At 40.0% G+C, this 19,020-nt stretch overlaps 1 protein-coding gene and 3 non-coding genes across 4 annotated transcripts; all 4 read left to right on the plus strand.

Annotated features, from left to right (window-relative positions):
• Window positions 1–46: 46 nt before the first annotated feature.
• Window positions 47–15,568, plus strand: LOC139937180 (large ribosomal subunit protein uL4-like). The gene is made up of 10 exons (XM_071932236.1): window positions 47–123; window positions 2,998–3,175; window positions 4,754–4,860; window positions 5,845–5,983; window positions 6,817–6,941; window positions 9,002–9,131; window positions 9,787–9,943; window positions 11,297–11,380; window positions 11,762–11,924; window positions 14,616–15,568. Exons 1-10 carry the CDS (start codon window positions 121–123, stop codon window positions 14,766–14,768), a joined length of 1,239 nt encoding a protein of 412 aa, XP_071788337.1. The 5' UTR covers window positions 47–120; the 3' UTR covers window positions 14,769–15,568.
• On the plus strand, window positions 5,314–5,383 carry LOC139937881 (small nucleolar RNA SNORD18). The gene has a single exon (XR_011786103.1). It is a non-coding gene; the product is annotated as a small nucleolar RNA SNORD18 (small nucleolar RNA).
• LOC139937880 (small nucleolar RNA SNORD18) lies at window positions 9,438–9,504 on the plus strand. Its single transcript, XR_011786102.1, has one exon. It is a non-coding gene; the product is annotated as a small nucleolar RNA SNORD18 (small nucleolar RNA).
• On the plus strand, window positions 12,159–12,228 carry LOC139937882 (small nucleolar RNA SNORD18). Its single transcript, XR_011786104.1, has one exon. It is a non-coding gene; the product is annotated as a small nucleolar RNA SNORD18 (small nucleolar RNA).
• Window positions 15,569–19,020: the final 3,452 nt, after the last annotated feature.

A 19,020-nucleotide genomic window follows, 5' to 3' on the forward strand; every position in this document is an offset into this window, starting at 1 on the left:
TGGCTCAGGTCGACCCCGAAGACCGAATTACAGTTCAACTCGTAAATATCAATCCTCTTATCCCGTGCAGCCAAAATCGACGAGTAGGCAGACTAAATCTGCCCTAAAAAACGCTCCATAATGGTAAGAAACGACCAACAATACGGGAAGAGAGACTTTGTAATCGTGTCATGAACTATATTTGTACGTAAATTTGTGCTTGAAGTAGCAATTCATTTAGCATTATTTGGGGAAAATTAGCAATTTCTGCTAGGAAATTCTGTAACGTTTCCTTGCCGGTCGCCGCCATTTTGCAATGGTGTCCACGTGCCGCATGCCGTGAACTGAAATGTGCACAAACGAACTGGCGACATATGTCGACGCATTTCTCCATCAGCAACCCATGGTCGATGCTCCTGAAACAACGCCAAAATCACGGATTTCTTGTCTGTATTTTGAGAGATATATTTATGAGTCTTTGTTTAATAACTGACGTTTTTGTAATGTTAAATAAAGTCAAGAAAAGCCTTGCTTAGTTAGTAATTAATGAAGATGGGAAAAAAATTAAGATTTGTTAAAATAAAAACTTTTAATAAATGGGAAGGGAATCTTAATTATGTGAATAAAAAGGGTAGCGACGAGTTCTTCAATATACGTTTAAAGCCAACAGGGTCGGCGGCCGTGTGATAAAGGCCTGATCTGAAGGCGTGGGCCTTTAATATCGCACGGCAACGACCTAGCCCCACTTGTGTGGCCAAGGCTAGCCGCTGAATCCTTAGCCACACGTCCACACATTTCCTCATGCAGCTAAGAAATAAACAAATTCTGGCGCCTTATCTATGAGCCACCCGCCAGTATAAACTGGCTGAGTGTGTTCACCTAACTCTTAGCTTGCTTTGTGTGTATTGGAAAGTGAAACAAATAAAATTTTACAGGCCTGTATGCTTCGTTTTTGAAAGGGCAAGGGCACCAAGGCATTTTCTCTGTGGCAAAGGGCACCCTATGATGAAATTGTAAATTTCTACTGGAGCATTTCAAGGGCACCAAGGCAATGGCAAGGGGCAACGGAGGCAATCGCCTCCGTTGCCTCCGTGAGGTATCAGGCCTGATTTTAAAAAGAAATTTTTACGATAACTTTGCTACCTTTCGTCGACACTAATTTCATCGATTCGTACACGGCCCAACCATCTTGGAATATGCGAATCAGCATGACGTCATCGGCCTGCCGAGCTGTGGGCCCTTGAGGGCGCGAATACAAATCAACTGCTGTTTTATGTGAATTAAGCTTGTGTACTTTTTACGCGCACGTGCTACGTAGTTCATGGGGCTAGACAACGACCCTGCAAGGTTTTAAATGGACATTGAAGAACGAGTCACTACTCTTTTATTCCCATTCATTAATGCCTTTTTGTAAAAAAATGTAAACAAATACAGTTGTAGACACTTTAACAATTAAAAATTTGAGGTTTGTAATTTTGTTTTTTTTCCAAAACCCTTGTGAAGAATCTGTCCGAGGCGCGTGGGTTGTGTGTTCATGCGCGTGCTTAGTTAACACACTGATAGCTATGATTTGCGCATTCTGCGTGATAATCTTGAGTGCCCGACATGCGGAAGCCAGCTCAGTGTGCATAAACTGACTCCACCAAATAAACAAAAAAAAAGTTGAAATGGACATCGACGTAACATGACGTACCTCGACGCACCTCTTAAAGATTTTTTACTGACCACTTTTGGATTTTGACGTACCCACCGTCACTTTTTTGAGAGTAAAGACGCAGACTTGACGCACCCTCCCCGGGGGTCATACAGTGCGTCTTACAATTGATATGGTGTATTATGCACACCATTGTGACGCGCTCTCCAGCAATAGCAGTAGAGAAACTGTCTGGGGTATTTATGAATTACAAAAAAAAAAAGGATTCAGCTCGGGTTCAGGCAGCTCGAGTGTTTTGCAGACCTGCTGTGTGTGCTGGACAAGGACAGTTTTGTATTTTTTTTTTTAACTTGCCTTCAATCAAATAATACTAAAGGTGGAAATGATGTCTTGAATTGTGACTGTTAAATATGTTTTACCTCGGTTTTACTTTTTAGACAATAAAACAAAGCCAAGTTTCTGTAATTTTAGGTAGATTTTCTTTATTATAAAAATACAACACGTTACAACTAGCTATGTAAAGTAAGTAATTTAACTAATTATTAATTGGCCTAAAAATAGTAATTCAATTGGAACCACACACAAGTGTAAATGGAGTCCATTGATTATTTTTAGCGCTGGAAACATAGAAATGGAGGGTCTGGTATTTTTTTTATTGGGGACTAGGTAGGCGTCGCCGAGGTGCCAAGATATTTTGAACCCTGCATTGTGGTGCATTTTCTGGGTGATGATTGTATTTCTTGTTTTTAATTGTAGTCATTTCGGTTTAAAAATAAAGTAATTAATTGGAAAAAGCTCCCAACAATCATGACTGATGCAGGCCTTGTATGCTTCGTTTTTGAAAAGGACCCAGGAATTGTGGGGACTTACACACATGTACTTGGCAGGATCTCTAAATTAGGCAGTTGTGGTAGTCCTGACAGTATCCTGCAACAAATTAAACAACCCCAGCAAAGTCCCCACTACTGCCAAGTAGGGTGTGGCGGCAAAATTGTACGCTCTCGGCCAAGTCCCCGATAATGGATGCTATTGTCCTGGCGCACTAGTCATGTTTGGTTGCTTTTCCCTCTTAATGTCCAGTCACTTCTTCCAAGAAGGGCTGGGACTATGATTTATATACATCAAGCACCGTTTGGAATATCCCAGTTTGGGACATTTCCATGTCAAGTTTTTGGTATGTATTTCCACAACTCTGCATACTCTTATTTTAGAAGTGAAAAATCTGAGCTTTTGTCTGGTACTTACAAGAATCCATTTTCTACATGGTGGCATAGAAAATGTAACAGCTAGTTACAAACCTATAACTTCCTAATCTACTATCTAATATTATTTTCACTCATTTTATCTCCCCTTTCCAATTTTAGGCTCTAGCCGCCGCCCGCCCCTTGATCACCGTCTATTCGGAGAAAAATGAAACAAGTGGCGCCAATGTTAAACTACCGGCTGTCTTCAAGGTGCCGATCCGACCTGACATTGTGAACTTTGTGCACACCAACATGCGCAAGAACAGCCGTCAGCCCTATGCTGTCAGCAAGAGAGCTGGTGAGAATTGTCCTCTTTCAAAATCAAACTGGAATTTCCACTGGAATTTTTTTGTTGTGGCATAGCAAAGACTACATCCACTGTTTTTTGCAGTTTTTGTTGTATCAACTCATTCAGATGTTGAGTCCTTGTAGAGGTCAAACATCAACCTTTTTTGTGTTTGTAGCTCAAAAGTTTGTTCCTCTAAAATAGAGGGGTCACTTAAAGTGCTAAGTTAAAATCACTTGTCAAATGCAAACTTATTTTGTCTTCGCTCTGAATCAAAAACAAACAGTTGAAGTATCTTAGACTTTCATTAACCAGTGGCACAAAGAATCTGTTTATGCATTGAAGAGTGATGAGCATTTGTTATTTGGGCCTACACATTTCTAAGTGTATTGCAAGCAGTTGCTCACAAATAAACAATTATTTAATTGATTTTTGTCAACCATCCCATATCCATGTGTTTTCATTTTGCCAACAAAAAATAATTCTCCCAAATTTAGCCCTTACAAATGAGCTGATTGCTTTGGTGGTGTTCATTCAGGGAAATGATGATTTCTTTTACACTTGGTTCGTGTTTCTGAATAGTTGATGTTATTGAAGTACTGATCCCTGTTGCCCAAACACCAACAATCTTACCTGAGGGCTGAGGCACTGATGTTCATTAGCCCAAATCACATTTTTAAATGTCATTTCCAAAACATTTGAAGGAGGCTGACAACATTTAGATCATCATGACTATCCTGCACTATCCTCCACTCAATGGTCACTCAATACCACAACTTATCTTCAAGTAGTCTTGAATCCTTGATTCTGATTGGTCGATCCAGGGCAACAAGGAGTGTGACATAAACCCATATTAGGCCACATAAAAAAACAATTGTTGATCGTCCTTGCCTTTTTTTTCATGTCTGGATATCTCTTTATACTTTTACTGCCCAGATTTTTAAGCTGATATTTTTTTCAAAATGTACAGGTTTGAAAAGATGTTTAAAGAAGGGTTTTATTCATGTTGGCAAACCAAGAACAATTCTTTAAATATTTACTTGGGCTACACTGTGCTTAGTTGTTTGAAAAAGTTTACAGAAAATGTCATCTAGGAGTTAAATTTGTTTGTCAAAACTATTGAAAACATCAAAAACACACAAACCCTCTGGTTTATAGTGATTGTGATGATTTCTTTATTCTTGATTTCATATTTGGCATGTCAACAAGACTTAAAAAAAAAAAACCTCCCTCCCTCCCCCATCCACAAAAGAAATGGACGATCAACAATAAAAACAAATTATGTGGCCTAACACGGCCTAAATCACACCTTGCTTCTTGCGTGTTCTTACTGCATGGCAAGTTCACTTGAAGATAAATATGTTATCACACGCGGCTCATGGAATACAAAAAATTATAGTGCGTCTTATAACTTGTTATGTTTAGACTTGGATAAGATTGGTATGTCTTGTCCAACAACATGCATTATGGGTATTTAGTCCTCAATCCGCCACTATCCTCCACTCTATGGTCACTCAATACCAAAATGTTTGGACTGAGCAGATAATAACATAAACTTTTGTTACTTAAGTATTTATTTGTTCTTGACAGGTCATCAGACGAGTGCCGAGTCTTGGGGAACTGGCCGAGCCGTAGCTCGTATTCCTCGTGTTCGAGGTGGTGGTACCCACCGATCCGGTCAAGCTGCTTTTGGAAACGTATCCTTTAATGACAAATGTAACAAGGAAAACAGAACTACGTTTTCCCTCGGTCGCGGATCTTCAACTTGACAAGCATTCATAGTTTTCTGAGTGATTTCTTTGCTTTGTTCCATGTAATAAACGATCATGCCGCCTGATATTGTTTCCCTCAATGCCTTGCTCGATCATAACCCTTGGAAGTGTTACTTTGAAATATCCAAATAAAATGGCTAGTTTAAATAAAATAGTCTTGTGGTTGGTCCATTTGGTGTTAGTAGCATATCCAGAGTGCATAATCAGAAGACAATTTTATAATGAACACTTCGGAAGTGTTCTGGTTAAATTACCATTCCGCCGTCTGTTATCCATATATTTTCTTGATAACTCCACAACACTGTACAGGGAATTTTCCACATCTTCAGCCCAGACAAATTTGCTGATTGGTACACATTGGGATACTTGTGGAAAACAGGGAAATGATGATTTCTTTTACACTTGGTTCGTGTTTCTGAATAATTGATGTTATTGAAGTACTGATCCCTGACGCCCAATGACCAGCAATCTTAACTGAAGCACTGATGTGCAACTGCCTAATTTAAACATGTGAACTATGTCAACATTTAGATTGTTGAGACACACCCCCAGGCTATTACAATGGTCTGGCCCAATTAGCCCCAATTAGGCTTTCATAATATGCAGACATGAGAACTTGCAGATTTTTTATCTGAATTCAGATTTGTTAAGTCGGCTACATTTCACATGGTGGCTGATCCTAATAATAGTTCACCTTTATGTTGTTACTTTGTCGCGTTGAAATGTTCCTGTAAATATTAAAATTCTCTCACTGAGGTGTCTTTTTCTAGAGGAATCTGCCTTGCCCTTGGATAAGGGGAATAAAATATAAAGCCTACATGTCCCACTTTTTCATCATAACATAATATTATAGCATTTAAATTGTTCACAAAAGTTTCACAAACTGTTTTCTTTGACTGCTAATCTCAGATGTGTCGCGGTGGACGTATGTTCGCACCAACCAAGATCTGGCGCAAGTGGCACTGCCGCACCAACACCAACCAGAAGCGTTATGCCATGTGCTCAGCTCTGGCCGCTACGGCTGTGCCTGCCCTTGTCATGTCTAAAGGTATGATTGATTCATGATTATTTCATTAATGTTTCAATTATTCTTCAACCATCCCATATTCATGTAGTTTCGTTCACGAAGAGAACATTTCTCAACACTGTACATGGAACTTCCCTCATTTTCAGGCCTTTCAAATTAGCTGATTGGTTTGCTGGTGTTTGTTATAAGCAGGGAAATGATGATTTCTTTTACACTTGGTTCGTGTTTCTGAATAGTTGATGTTATTGAAGTACTGATCCCTGTTGCCAAACACCACCTAGAAAACTCATACCCGAGGCACTGATTTGCAACTGCCAAAATCATGTCTAAAATGTCTTTTCTTTAATGTGAAGGAGGCTGTTAGATTGTCAAGGCCTCTTGTAAACAGCGGACACCCCTAGGCTAGCACAATTGTCTGGCCCTTAGCCCGGGTACAAACAAGTTGTAATGCCTTCAGTTCAACGTACCCTTAGGATCCTTGTTTCTGACCTTTTTGTTAGCAATGGCTCTCATTCCTAATCATCTTCAAGTGTCTTGACTCGGTCCACTTGCTTCTTACCTAATCAGGCCTGTTTGTTTCATTTTTTAAATGGCAAGGGGCACCAAGACATTTTCTCCTTGGTAGAGAGCACCCTATGAAGAATTTGCATGGTTCTACTTTCAAGGGCACAAAGGCAATAGCCAGTGGGCATGGAGGACGATTGCCTTCATTGCATTCATGAAGTATCAGGCCTGCCTAATTATAAATTTTGTGTTTAGAATCTGATTCCCTTTGTATTACTGCAGGAGGTGTGTTGAGAATCTTAAACCAAGAACCGTAGTTGTTCATTTGGTTGTTTGTTTGTTTGTTTTAGGTCATTGTATTGAGAGAATCCCAGAGGTTCCTCTTGTTGTCAGTGACGCCATCCAAGATTACAAGCGCACCAAAGAAGCTGTTCTCTTCCTCAAGAAATTCAAGGCATGGGCAGACATCAAGAAGGTAAGTCTGTGGATAGAACCGTAGTTAGCGTAAGAATGTGTGGAACATGCAAACCTGCTTAGAACTGAAAAAACTTGCTTAGCAGTGACAGGTATGTGCCTGTGAGTTTTTCCCTGCCAGGGAAAATGTGCTCAGATAGGAAGACGGCCGATGCAAAGTTTAATTTTTAACATTTTGGCCATTGTTTTTTTTTACTAATATTGGTTAAACTTTGGTCACACAGCTGTATATTTACAAACTAGAAATATTTGCGTTGTAAAATGCTGATGGAAAATGTAAACAGCAGACGGTCACTTGTACTCCTTCACGCTCACAATAAGAATTGCCCTCCTTTAAATGTTAAGTGGATTGAAAAATAAATTGGGGCTCACTAGAACTCAAGTCAAAGCAGGAAATGAACTGCCGTTGTGGCGTTTATTTGCTTTAATCAGGTGTAACAAAAATAACAATCTGCCAATTAAATTCCATCTGCGCATATGACTCATCAAAAGCACTTGAGCTGAATTTAAACAACTCATAGTCAGATTACAAGAAAAACGTGTTTAAATATCAGTTTTCAGAAAAATATATGATCTTATGAGGTTTGATTTTGAGAGGTGCTACCTTCAATAATTTCAAACGAAATGCAGTTCAATTTCCTACAAAATGAAGGACTGCACAGTTGGAAAATAAGGAAAAAAAAAAACAATTAAAAATTTTGACAGCGATAATTTGAAATCTTAGACCTTAAGTGTTGAAGTTTTGATTGGTGGTGGAAGCACACACAGTGCAATAAGATACTAGTGATACTAGCTAGTGGTAAATCGTGCCTGGTCATATTGCAGTCAGCAGTAAACTGTTGATCAAGCTGGCTGGATCTGATTGCAACCAGCAGGCTGTACCCGTATACCCTTACCTATCTCATGGATGAGGTTGCATAAGGGGTGAGAGTTAAACGTGCAAAATCTGGCAAAATAGTAAATGATGAACTGTGAACACATCATAGAGTAAAGATTTGTTCACATTTTATCAGCTGAGAGCAGAAGGAAATTGTAAGACCTATAAAGCCTTGGTCGGCTCGTAGCAGAAATGACTTAGAGAAAGGGCCAGTCGGCTCAGAGCATAGAGGAGTTATAACATCTACATGCAAGATGGGGTTTAAGACTTTCCTTCCCCTCTGATCTGAAGATTTATTAGGACACTCTATTTAAAGTGTCTGGGAAAAAACAGGTTTATCTTGAAGAGATGTTTAAAAAAAACTAATGGGACAGATGGTTTTGCTTGAAGTGCCAGAAAGCAACTCCTTCATTAAGTTTCAATCATCCTATCCTTTGCAATTATCCTATCTTTTGCCATAAAAAAGGTAGTTACGCATTGTACAAAAATATTCAGCCAATATTTGTTGACTGGTTTTGTGGTGTTCATTGAAAACAGGGAAATGATGATTTCTTTTACACTTGGTTCGTGTTTCTGAATAGTTGATGTTATTGAAGTACTGATCCCTGTTGCCCAAACACCAACAATCTTACCTGAGGCACAAAGCCTAAATGGCATTCAGTTTGGGTATCGCACACTTTAACCAAGCCCTATATAGGACTCTACCTAAGCCACTTGGGCTAGCCTTGACAGTTCCTTGACCACCATTCAACCTTGGTTGCCCTAATTTTAAAGGCAGTTCCCGGCGACACACGTTTGGTTAAACAAACATTTTATATGCAAATTGATTCCCAAAATGGCATACTGTGTGCACAGAGTGGCTGCTTGTGCTGTTAGTGCAAGATGGAGACAGTTGTGATGTTACTTCAAAGTAATTCTCCCTTGTCCTAATTAAGAAACCACAATGTCCCTTCGTATGTGTATAAGTGCAGACATTGTTTATTCCTCAACCTTCCCAATCATAGTTTTAAATAAATGATATTTTGCATTTATTTTTCAATATTGGTTTATTTATTTTCATATAAAAATACACGACCAAATAAAAAGTCATAGACTAATGGCATTTGGTTAAAAATAAAATTACATCAAAAATATATGTACACGTTTACATGATAAAACAATAATATTAAAAATATTATTTGCAGGTTTACAAATCCAAGCGGATCCGAGCTGGTAAAGGAAAGATGCGAAACCGACGACATGTCCAGCGCCTAGGACCCCTTATCATCTTTGACAAGGATAACGGAATCACACGAGCATTCAGAAATATTCCAGGTAGCTGAACAAGTCATTATTTATCTGTCTGTTTCCCACCTTCAGGAGAGAAACTAATCAACAACAAAGGAAACTGACTGCAGGTTAAATTGTTTTAATGTTGGCTGAACAAGAGAATTTTACTTCAATGTAGTTTCATCTTGTGACAAATTCTTTCTTATCAATTTTGCGGGAGGTCACAGGTTTAAATTGTGTTCTGGTCAAAATTTTCTTTGTTTGACCCATAATTCAGTGACAAAATAAATATAACTTGTCAAGTGATAACTTGGATTTAAAAAAAGAAACTGCTCCCTTTTTACAACAACAGAGATATGATGATCTTCACACTTGGTTCGTGTTTCTGACTTGATGATGATAGTGACATTCTGATCTCTGGCTTACTAAACAGTGCCTCCAAGGTTACATTCAGTTTTGTGACCCATCTTCTGGCCATGACCGTCATTTCACTGAACAAACTTGACCCAAACTCATCGTTTTTTGCTTGGATTCCCTGAAATGTTCAAATTTTCTTGTAAGACGTGACTTAATCATTCTGAAACTCTGGTTCTCAAACTGAAGTGATAAAGAAAGTCTGTAGGTCCTTTATTGTATCATGTTCTTTTTAAGTTTTCATCTCTAGACTAAAACAAGACCATGAACATTGTCTTTTCTTCAGGAATCAAATTGATGAATGTCGCTAAGATGAGTCTCCTTCGTCTTGCCCCCGGTGGTCATGTCGGTAGATTCTGCATCTGGACAGAGAGTGCTTTCCGAAGACTTGACTCACTCTACGGCACATGGAAAACACCATCAACAGAAAAGAAGAACTACAAGTAAGTCAACACAGAAAATAATATTTCGGGACAAAATCAGGTCATGTTAAAAGTTAATGACTTAAGCGATTAACTTTGTAATACATGTACAATTTTATTTTTAAAAGTTTTTTGTGAATTGTTTATTTTGTGTGAACTGACTGCAATTCTCCGTGTGAAATACATGCAAGCTCAAAGGTATATTAGGAAGGATCTAAATATCCAGTCAAGCTGGTAATTGGCGGTATTCACAAGCCTCGAAGTGTGCTGTCAGATGGTTAGGCTTAAGAAACAACTTGGTTAGAAGCAGCGCTATGATCTTTGGGATTGTTCGTTGAAAACAGGGAAATGATGATTTCTTTTACACTTGGTTCGTGTTTCTGAATAGTTGATGTTACTGAAGTCCTGATCCCTGTTGCACAATGACAAACAAAACTAAAATGTGAAGAAGGTTGGCTAAATATAAAGCAAGGTGTTCTGTAGATGCCTAGACACCCCCGGCTAGCAATGGTCTGAACCATTCTAGATGCTTAGACGCCCCCGGCTAGCAATGGTCTGAACCATTCAGCTCTAAGTAACACTTCATGTGCATTGTGTACACCATGATCGTAATGTGGTCAGTGTTTTGCAGCACTTAAAAATGTGTCAAGGTTATCCGAACTGTATACATGTTATCGGACGTTCAGTGGGTCTCCCGTGTAACCGTCAGTCATGCTGCTTTAGTAAGAATGCACAACGCTAAATCTCTGATTTGGTGGGGTGGGGGGCTTATTTATAAGGTGATGTTGATCAGACGCGATTTAGAAATAATTTAAACCTTTAATTCCAACCCTGATTCCTTTGTGTTTTGTTTGTCCACATCTTGTTCTGAAGATATTAGGGAAGGAGTTAAATCTGATTCCAACTCTGGTCTCCTTTGTTTTTTGCTTATCCAGATGATATCTTTTAAAGCCATTATACACTTTCGGTAAACAGTATTGTCCAAGTCCCACACTTCGTGTATCACAACTTATATATAAAATAACAATCCTGTGGAAATTTAGGCTCAATCGGACATCGGAGTCAGGAGAAAATAATGGGAAAACCCACTCCTGTTTTCGCGCGTTTCGCCGTGTCATGACATGTGTTTATAACAAATCCGTAATTCTCGTTAACGAGAATTTATATTGTTTTACCGTTTTCTCAAAAAGTAAAGCATTTCATGGACTAAAATTTCAAGAGAAGTCTTTCACCATAACCTTCTGTAAACCCTGTAAATTATTTGTAAATCTGTGAACTTTTTTTTTTTTTTTTTTTGTACCGAAAGGGTCCAATGGCTTTAAACGAGATTTGGGAAGGATTTTAGTAATGAGATTAATTTGTCTTTCTCTGCAGCTTACCAATGCCAATGATGATGAACTCCGACCTCAGTCGTCTCCTTAAGAGTCAAGAAATCAGAAGAGCGCTCCGACCCAAGAAGTGAGTACCAATTTTCCATTTAGTGTTGTATCTTTCTTGCTCAGGACGAACATATGATGAATACCATACACACCTTGGTTCATGTTTCTGAGTTTAAAATTGGTGATGTTTGCAATGTTCTGGTCTCTACTATAAGCAGTCCACAAGGCTGTATGCTTCGTTTATTAAGGGGCAAGGGCACCAATGTATTTTCTCCTTTGTAAAGGGCACCTTATGAGGAAATTTTTACTGGAGCATTTCATGGAGGCAATTGCCTTCATTACCTCCGTGAAGTATTAGACCCGAGTTGATGCCAAAGATTCCATCAGTTTTGAGTTTGGGTTTCAGTATGGAGAGATCTGAGTGACGGCCTTAACACGCAACTTGTTGATTATTTCTTAGGTTGGATGCCAGCAAACGCAAGGTCCTCAAGAAGAATCCATTGAAGAATATCCGCATCATGTTCAGGCTGAACCCCTACTACCAGACTCAGAAGCGTCAGGCTTTGCTCCAAGAGGAACGCGCCGTGGCACAGAAGAAGGCCTACATGGACAAGAAGCGTGGTGTAAGTTCTTGTCTTTTTGGGGGGTGGGGGACCACCAAGATGTCCATAACATGATAAGACAAATCTCAGAGCTGTGCTTTGTCCGTTAAGAACTAAGTTCAAGGAATAGGTTTTAATTATTCCTATTGCAAAGAACAATTGCAGAAGAGTCGTGGAGCTTAGCAGGATAATGGTACAAGCTAAACTGCTAAAATGTCTGCAGCACTATGAGATTGGGGGTGTTCATTGAAAACAGGGAAATGATGATTTCTTTTACACTTGGTTCGTGTTTCTGAGTAAATGATGTTATTGAAGTCCTGATCCCTGTTGCCCTAACTCCTACAATCATACTTTCTTTCCTTTATTAGAATTTTTTTTTTGGTGGCTGTTCTTCCATGGAAGGGCCATGTTTTTGTTCTTCCCAGGTTCACTGTTGATGCATGGGAGATGGGGGAAAAACAATATGACTTTCTCATGTGGGGATTCCCCCGTTGACCACTGTATTCCCCGTTGACCACTGTATACCCCCATTGACCACTGTATTCCCCCATTGACCACTGTATACCCCCATTGACCACTGTATTCCCCCATTGACCACTGTATTCCCCCATTGACCACTGTATTCCCCCATTGACCACTGTATTCCCCGTTGACCACTGTATTCCCCCGTTGACCACTGTATTCCCCCATTGACCACTGTATTCCCCCATTGACCACTGTATTCCCCCATTGACCACTGTATTCCCCCATTGACCACTGTATTCCCCCATTGACCACTGTATTCCCCCATTGACCACTGTATTCCCCCATTGACCACTGTATACCCCCATTGACCACTGTATTCCCCCGTTGACCACTGTATTCCCCCATTGACCACTGTATTCCCCCATTGACCACTGTATACCCCCATTGACCACTGTATTCCCCCGTTGACCACTGTATTCCCCCATTGACCACTGTATTCCCCCATTGACCACTGTATACCCCCATTGACCACTGTATTCCCCCGTTGACCACTGTATTCCCCCGTTGACCACTGTATTCCCCCATTGACCACTGTATTCCCCCATTGACCACTGTATTCCCCCATTGACCACTGTATTCCCCCATTGACCACTGTATTCCCCCATTGACCACTGTATTCCCCCATTGACCACTGTATTCCCCCATTGACCACTGTATACCCCCATTGACCACTGTATTCCCCCGTTGACCACTGTATTCCCCGTTGACCACTGTATTCCCCAGTTGACCACTGTATTCCCCCATTGACCACTGTATTCCCCCATTGACCACTGTATTCCCCCATTGACCACTGTATTCCCCCATTGACCACTGTATTCCCCGTTGACCACTGTATTCCCCCGTTGACCACTGTATTCCCCCATTGACCACTGTATTCCCCCATTGACCACTGTATTCCCCCATTGACCACTGTATACCCCCATTGACCACTGTATTCCCCCGTTGACCACTGTATTCCCCATTGACCACTGTATTCCCCCGTTGACCACTGTATTCCCCGTTGACCACTGTATTCCCCCGTTGACCACTGTATTCCCCCATTGACCACTGTATACCCCCATTGACCACTGTATACCCCCATTGACCACTGTATTCCCCGTTGACCACTGTATTCCCCCGTTGACCACTGTATTCCCCCATTGACCACTGTATTCCCCCATTGACCACTGTATTCCCCGTTGACCACTGTATTCCCCCGTTGACCACTGTATTCCCCCATTGACCACTGTATTCCCCCATTGACCACTGTATTCCCCCGTTGACCACTGTATTCCCCCGTTGACCACTGTATTCCCCCATTGACCACTGTATTCCCCGTTGACCACTGTATTCCCCCGTTGACCACTGTATTCCCCCGTTGACCACTGTATTCCCCCATTGACCACTGTATTCCCCGTTGACCACTGTATTCCCCCATTGACCACTGTATTCCCCCATTGACCACTGTATTCCCCCGTTGACCACTGTATTCCCCCGTTGACCACTGTATTCCCCCGTTGACCACTGTATTCCCCCATTGACCACTGTATTCCCCCATTGACCACTGTATTCCCCCATTGACCACTGTATTCCCCCATTGACCACTGTATTCCCCCGTTGACCACTGTATTCCCCCATTGACCACTGTATTCCCCCATTGACCACTGTATTCCCCCGTTGACCACTGTATTCCCCCGTTGACCACTGTATTCCCCCATTGACCACTGTATTCCCCCGTTGACCACTGTATTCCCCCATTGACCACGGCACTTCATTCCCCTTTCTTGACCACTATTTTTCTTCTCTTGACCTCTGCATTTTAGGGGAATCCCCACTCTATGTCGGCCCTTTGTCCCCCATCTCTTTGTACTTTCCCTGCTAATTTACCTGTTATTTATTGGATATGAAAGTATTTCATCATTTAAGTGGGTCACTGAATACTTTTACCTGTTTGTTAATTGTGAAATTTCATTTGTGTAATTTTTGACAATACCTATTTGTTTAATACTGCTATTTACATGTATATGGTCAGCATTTTGTATTACTTTGTTACATAAATAGGTTGTGTCTGAACACTTATACTTTTTAAAAACTTTATGTTTTATCTTATTACTTGTACATGTACATTGTTAAATTTGTCACTGACTAATAATTTGTGTGGTTTCTAGCAGTGTCTGATTTGCTGTTTTACCATTTGTCACATTACAGATTGTGCCTGCTGAGGAACCAGCTGCTAAGGTCCAGAAAGGAAAGGGCAAAGGCAAGGCCAAGGCTGCTGTCAAAGCCCAACCTAAGGCTCCAGCCAAGGCTCCAGCCAAGGCTCAAGCCAAAGCTCCAGCTAAGGGAAAAGGCAAGAAGTAAATCTGACAACAGCGGACATCAACACAGCTTCACAGCCTCATCCCATGGAGGAGTAAACTGTATAAATTAACCTACGACTGAGTACTTTTCTTTCTTTAAGTGCAGCACGCACAGCAAATTAACATCGCTGTAGAAGATTGACAGACAATTGGATCAGATTTCAACTACTTGAAAGCTCTGGTTTTATTTCCAATGTGATGTGATGATTTCAGTAGATGTACCCAATCAACCTGACGTAGTTCTTATCATTGTTGGTCTGGATTGAGACATTAGAGATGTGGTCAAGATTTGTTTTAAAGCATATTCTAATGTCTACATTATGTTTTGCTTGACTTTTGGAATCTAAGAAATACTTCAACCTTCACTCATATTTTGTAATCACTCACTGCTTATTCATGGAAACAATATTTAAACAAAATCATCGGATTTTGCTCTGAAATTGAAGCTAAGGAAAAAATTTTCCTGTCATAAACTTGGTTTGAGAATAGTTCGCTGATATGTGACATTCACAGTAACAGACTCTGCAAGATTTTACAAATGTTTTTATTCCAACACAATCTTTGTGTGAATGAGCATAAATGTAATTAATGGTGTGAAGATACTATTTTCTAAAGGAAGGACAAAGCGCTTGTAATAGGTTAATTTGTTTGATGAATTTTCCAGTCATGTTGATGTCGTGTTAAGCTGCATGTTTTGAAGTGGTTTAGTTTCTACACACCTTGGTAAATTCCTAGGTCTGTAAGGCTACACAATACCACACGATCCTAAAAATAAAACTGAATTCTCGAATCAGTAAATGATGCTTCTGTCTTATTTGTTTTCTTGCGTGAGTTTAGCAAAGTTGTCTTTTATTTTATTTCCAGGAAATATAACGGCAAAGAAAGCTGTCATGATCATTAATTGAATGATGAATCATCGTAAATTGAATAATCATTGAAATGGTATCCCGTTTTTGCCTAGAGCATGGTTGTTCTGTGTGATTTATGAAAGTGACATTTTGGGGTGTATGAAGTTGGGAGCCTGTAAAAGGCACTGGACACCTTTAGTAGTTGTCAAAGACCAGTATTCTCACATTAGTTGGTGTATCCCCAATTGGACTCGTCATCGGTTACATCAGATTATCTCAATGTTTTATATTAACAGCTCTCCATGTAATTTTATGCGAGCAATCATCTTGAGTAATTACAGTGTTGAGCCCCTTGAAGTAGATGCGAGTGTGATTTTTAGTTTATAATGTGTAATGAATTTAACGGTTTCGTGAATGATTTGTGGCCTACAGTGTTATTTAAAGAAGCGTTAACAATATATCATGTGTGAGAATTACCTCCGTCTTGTAGTTTTCTTTATCCCAGCACCGCTTCGGGGAAACAAGACACCACCGACGGATTTGATAAATTGTTGCCACTCCATCTTCTCGAAATGCTTGCGGGAGGACATTTTATACGTGGCCAATTACCGCTTTATGCAATGACTGAGAGTGTCTTGAGAAGTTGAACTCGGTATCTCTGGAGAAACAACCTGCGGTGGTCTGTAATTCATAGACGGTGCTGCAAGGATTATGTACGAAGAGTCGGAAAAACCAATGAGCCTTGGACAAACATGAATGTTTTCAGAGTGCCCATCTTAATTTCCTTTCATTTTCCCCCGATCCTTGTGAAAATAAAGCGTTGTTTGGAAACAGTCCCGGTTTTAATTCTCTTTCTACTTTTGGATTGGGAAAGGTCATGATACAAAGTGTTCCCTTCTGGTCTGACTTGAAGCCGTGGTAACACGACGCAAACGGGGCAAATTACAAGCGGCATCTCAGCCGTATTAGGTGCCGTAGCAGACGGCGCAGCATTGATGGATGACACGCTCTTGAAGACTTCCTCTAATGAGATGTCGTAGTCGCTCATAAACCTTACGACTTTACTAGTTTTTAATCCGTGCAAGGGTTGAAGACGAGCATGCAACAAGTGTATGCAGTACAGTACTCTGGGTTGTTAACATTGACACCATGGGTGTTGCCACACATTATAAATGTAGATACCGAAGAAAGAATCAAATAAACACTAAAAGGGTGTTCTAATAACACCAGTATGATTGTTATTTTAACATCCTTTTTTAAATTGATTGTAGATGTATGTCAATGTGACAGCATTCATGGTGTCTAATTGTAACATTAGTTTAACTGTTGCTACCTACTATTGTGTTTTATCCATCGAGTGTGTTGAAATGGTAACCGAAACCTCTGTCTGGTTTCATTTCAATTCGACTGCTTTATTTGGGAAAATACTGTACTTATTATAAATAATACATCACAAAAAAGCAAAGGAAACATTCAGAAAATAATAAACAATAGATTACAAATACTAACTATAATAAAATGTGAAACAATTTATTTACTATTGATACAAATTCACTACTTGTTTAATGTATATTGCGAAACTCGTTTTCCACAAACGAAATAACATATGGTATATTCGCATCCCTGAAGAAAAACAAATAAGGAACAAAAACCTTTCAACCAATATTCGTTGCTATGTCTCCTACTAAGCAGGGAGCGCCTAACTTGATTAAAGGCAGTGGACACTATTGGTAATTGTCAAAGACCAGTCTTCTCACTTGGTGTATCTCAACATATGCATAAAATAACAAACCTGTGAAAATTTGAGCTCAATCGGTCATCGAACTTGCGAGATAATAATGAAAGAAAAAAAGACCCTTGTTAACGAAGTTGTGTGCGTTTAGATGGTTGATTTCGAGACCTCAAGTTCTAAATCTGAGGTCTCGAAATCAAATTCATGGAAAATTACTTCTTTCTCGAAAACTATGGCACTTCAGAGGAAGCCGTTTCTCACAGTGTTTTATACCATCAACCTCTCCCCATTACTCGTCACCAAGAAAGGTTTTATGCTAATAATTATTTTGAGTAATTACCAATAGTGTCCACTGCCTTTAATTCTCGTGAAGCCCGCTTGTAACGCATTGATTTAAAAACCTAATGTGAAATAACACTGTCATAGTACTCTGGTACACGGGAAGGTTATCTTTAGGAATAATTTCCGATGGCAACAGATTACCACATAAGACGAGCCCACTTTCTTCATTTTAAAGTTTCATCAAATCTTTGCGTTGTAATTTCAGCGGGTAACCCCAAACGAGGTGCAATTATCAACGATCAATCAAAATCAAACCACTTCTAACGGGGGGGGGGGTGTTAAGCTCCATATCACTCATCCGTCCATCCGGGCCCTCAGATGGCCAATTTTAGCGTTAGGTGTAAGCGAAGAATGCCTGTATATAAACCAAGCAAAAGCTTCCCGGCTAACCTAGGAAACGACGCTCAACATGCGAGGAATTCACTGCTACCGTAAGCGCCGATTTTTTGTTTATGGTGTAAACAGAGCCGAATTGGGCCTCGATATATCTGCACGCACCTGTAGCGCGCCGTGTTCGCAATTTGCGTTAAAACGTGGAGTTATTATAAATGTACAACAACAGCTCTAATGGTGAATTAGTGGGGGTACTTGGCTACCAAACTCGGCATCATGAGTGGGTGACTTAAAAGCTTAATGGCGTCCGAGATAAGAGAGTGAAGTGATTTGCCAATACCATTGGGACGACCAAATAAGGCATTTATAATGTTATGGGATATATTTAAAGCCATTGGATATGCATGGTTTTAGTGAACAACAGCTCTTGACGTAAAATAACTTGTACAGTATTGGTTATGTACGTTGGCAAAATAATTGATGATAATTAATGTCGGAAAAAATTATACTTATGTTTTTGTTGCTTTGGTTTTTGTTTGTTGCGTTGATGTAGTTTTGTCGATGTCCCTTTTGTTTGGTTGTTTGTTTTTTGGTGTGGCAAGTTCAATGTTAATTGTACAAAGATGGTAGCTTTGACTTTTGGCCGAATTTGCGAACATTTGTTTATAATAAGCTGTAGTCCTACTTATAATTATTAGTAATAATTAGCCCGATTTATCTGTTTCCTTCATCCATGGTTACAGTTTAAAAGTAAGCTCTTTATAAAGACGCACCCCCCCCCCCCCCCCCATCTCAGGAAAAAAAAACGTTGTGGGCGTGGTCAATCCAAGGGTAAATTGTGGCGCTCCCAAATTGAACCAATCCGTTTGGGATTTGGCTGGAGGCAAATGACTTTCTCACCCCACCCTGAATATGACTCTCCGATCAGTATGTCCGGACTTGCAAGTAGAGCATCAATGATTTGATTTAAGACCTAGAGGTCACCCCAATAGCCACAT

This window comes from Asterias amurensis, chromosome 5 (assembly GCF_032118995.1).
Source record: "Asterias amurensis chromosome 5, ASM3211899v1".
Lineage (NCBI taxonomy): Eukaryota > Metazoa > Echinodermata > Asteroidea > Forcipulatida > Asteriidae > Asterias > Asterias amurensis.

Excerpts from the sequence above, each read along its gene's own strand:
- LOC139937180 (XM_071932236.1), top strand. Across the intron at positions 4,861-5,844 it reads GTCAAGCTGCTTTTGGAAAC|ATGTGTCGCGGTGGACGTAT; the intron begins GTATCCTTTAAT and ends TGCTAATCTCAG. Across the intron at positions 5,984-6,816 it reads TGCCCTTGTCATGTCTAAAG|GTCATTGTATTGAGAGAATC; the intron begins GTATGATTGATT and ends TGTTTGTTTTAG.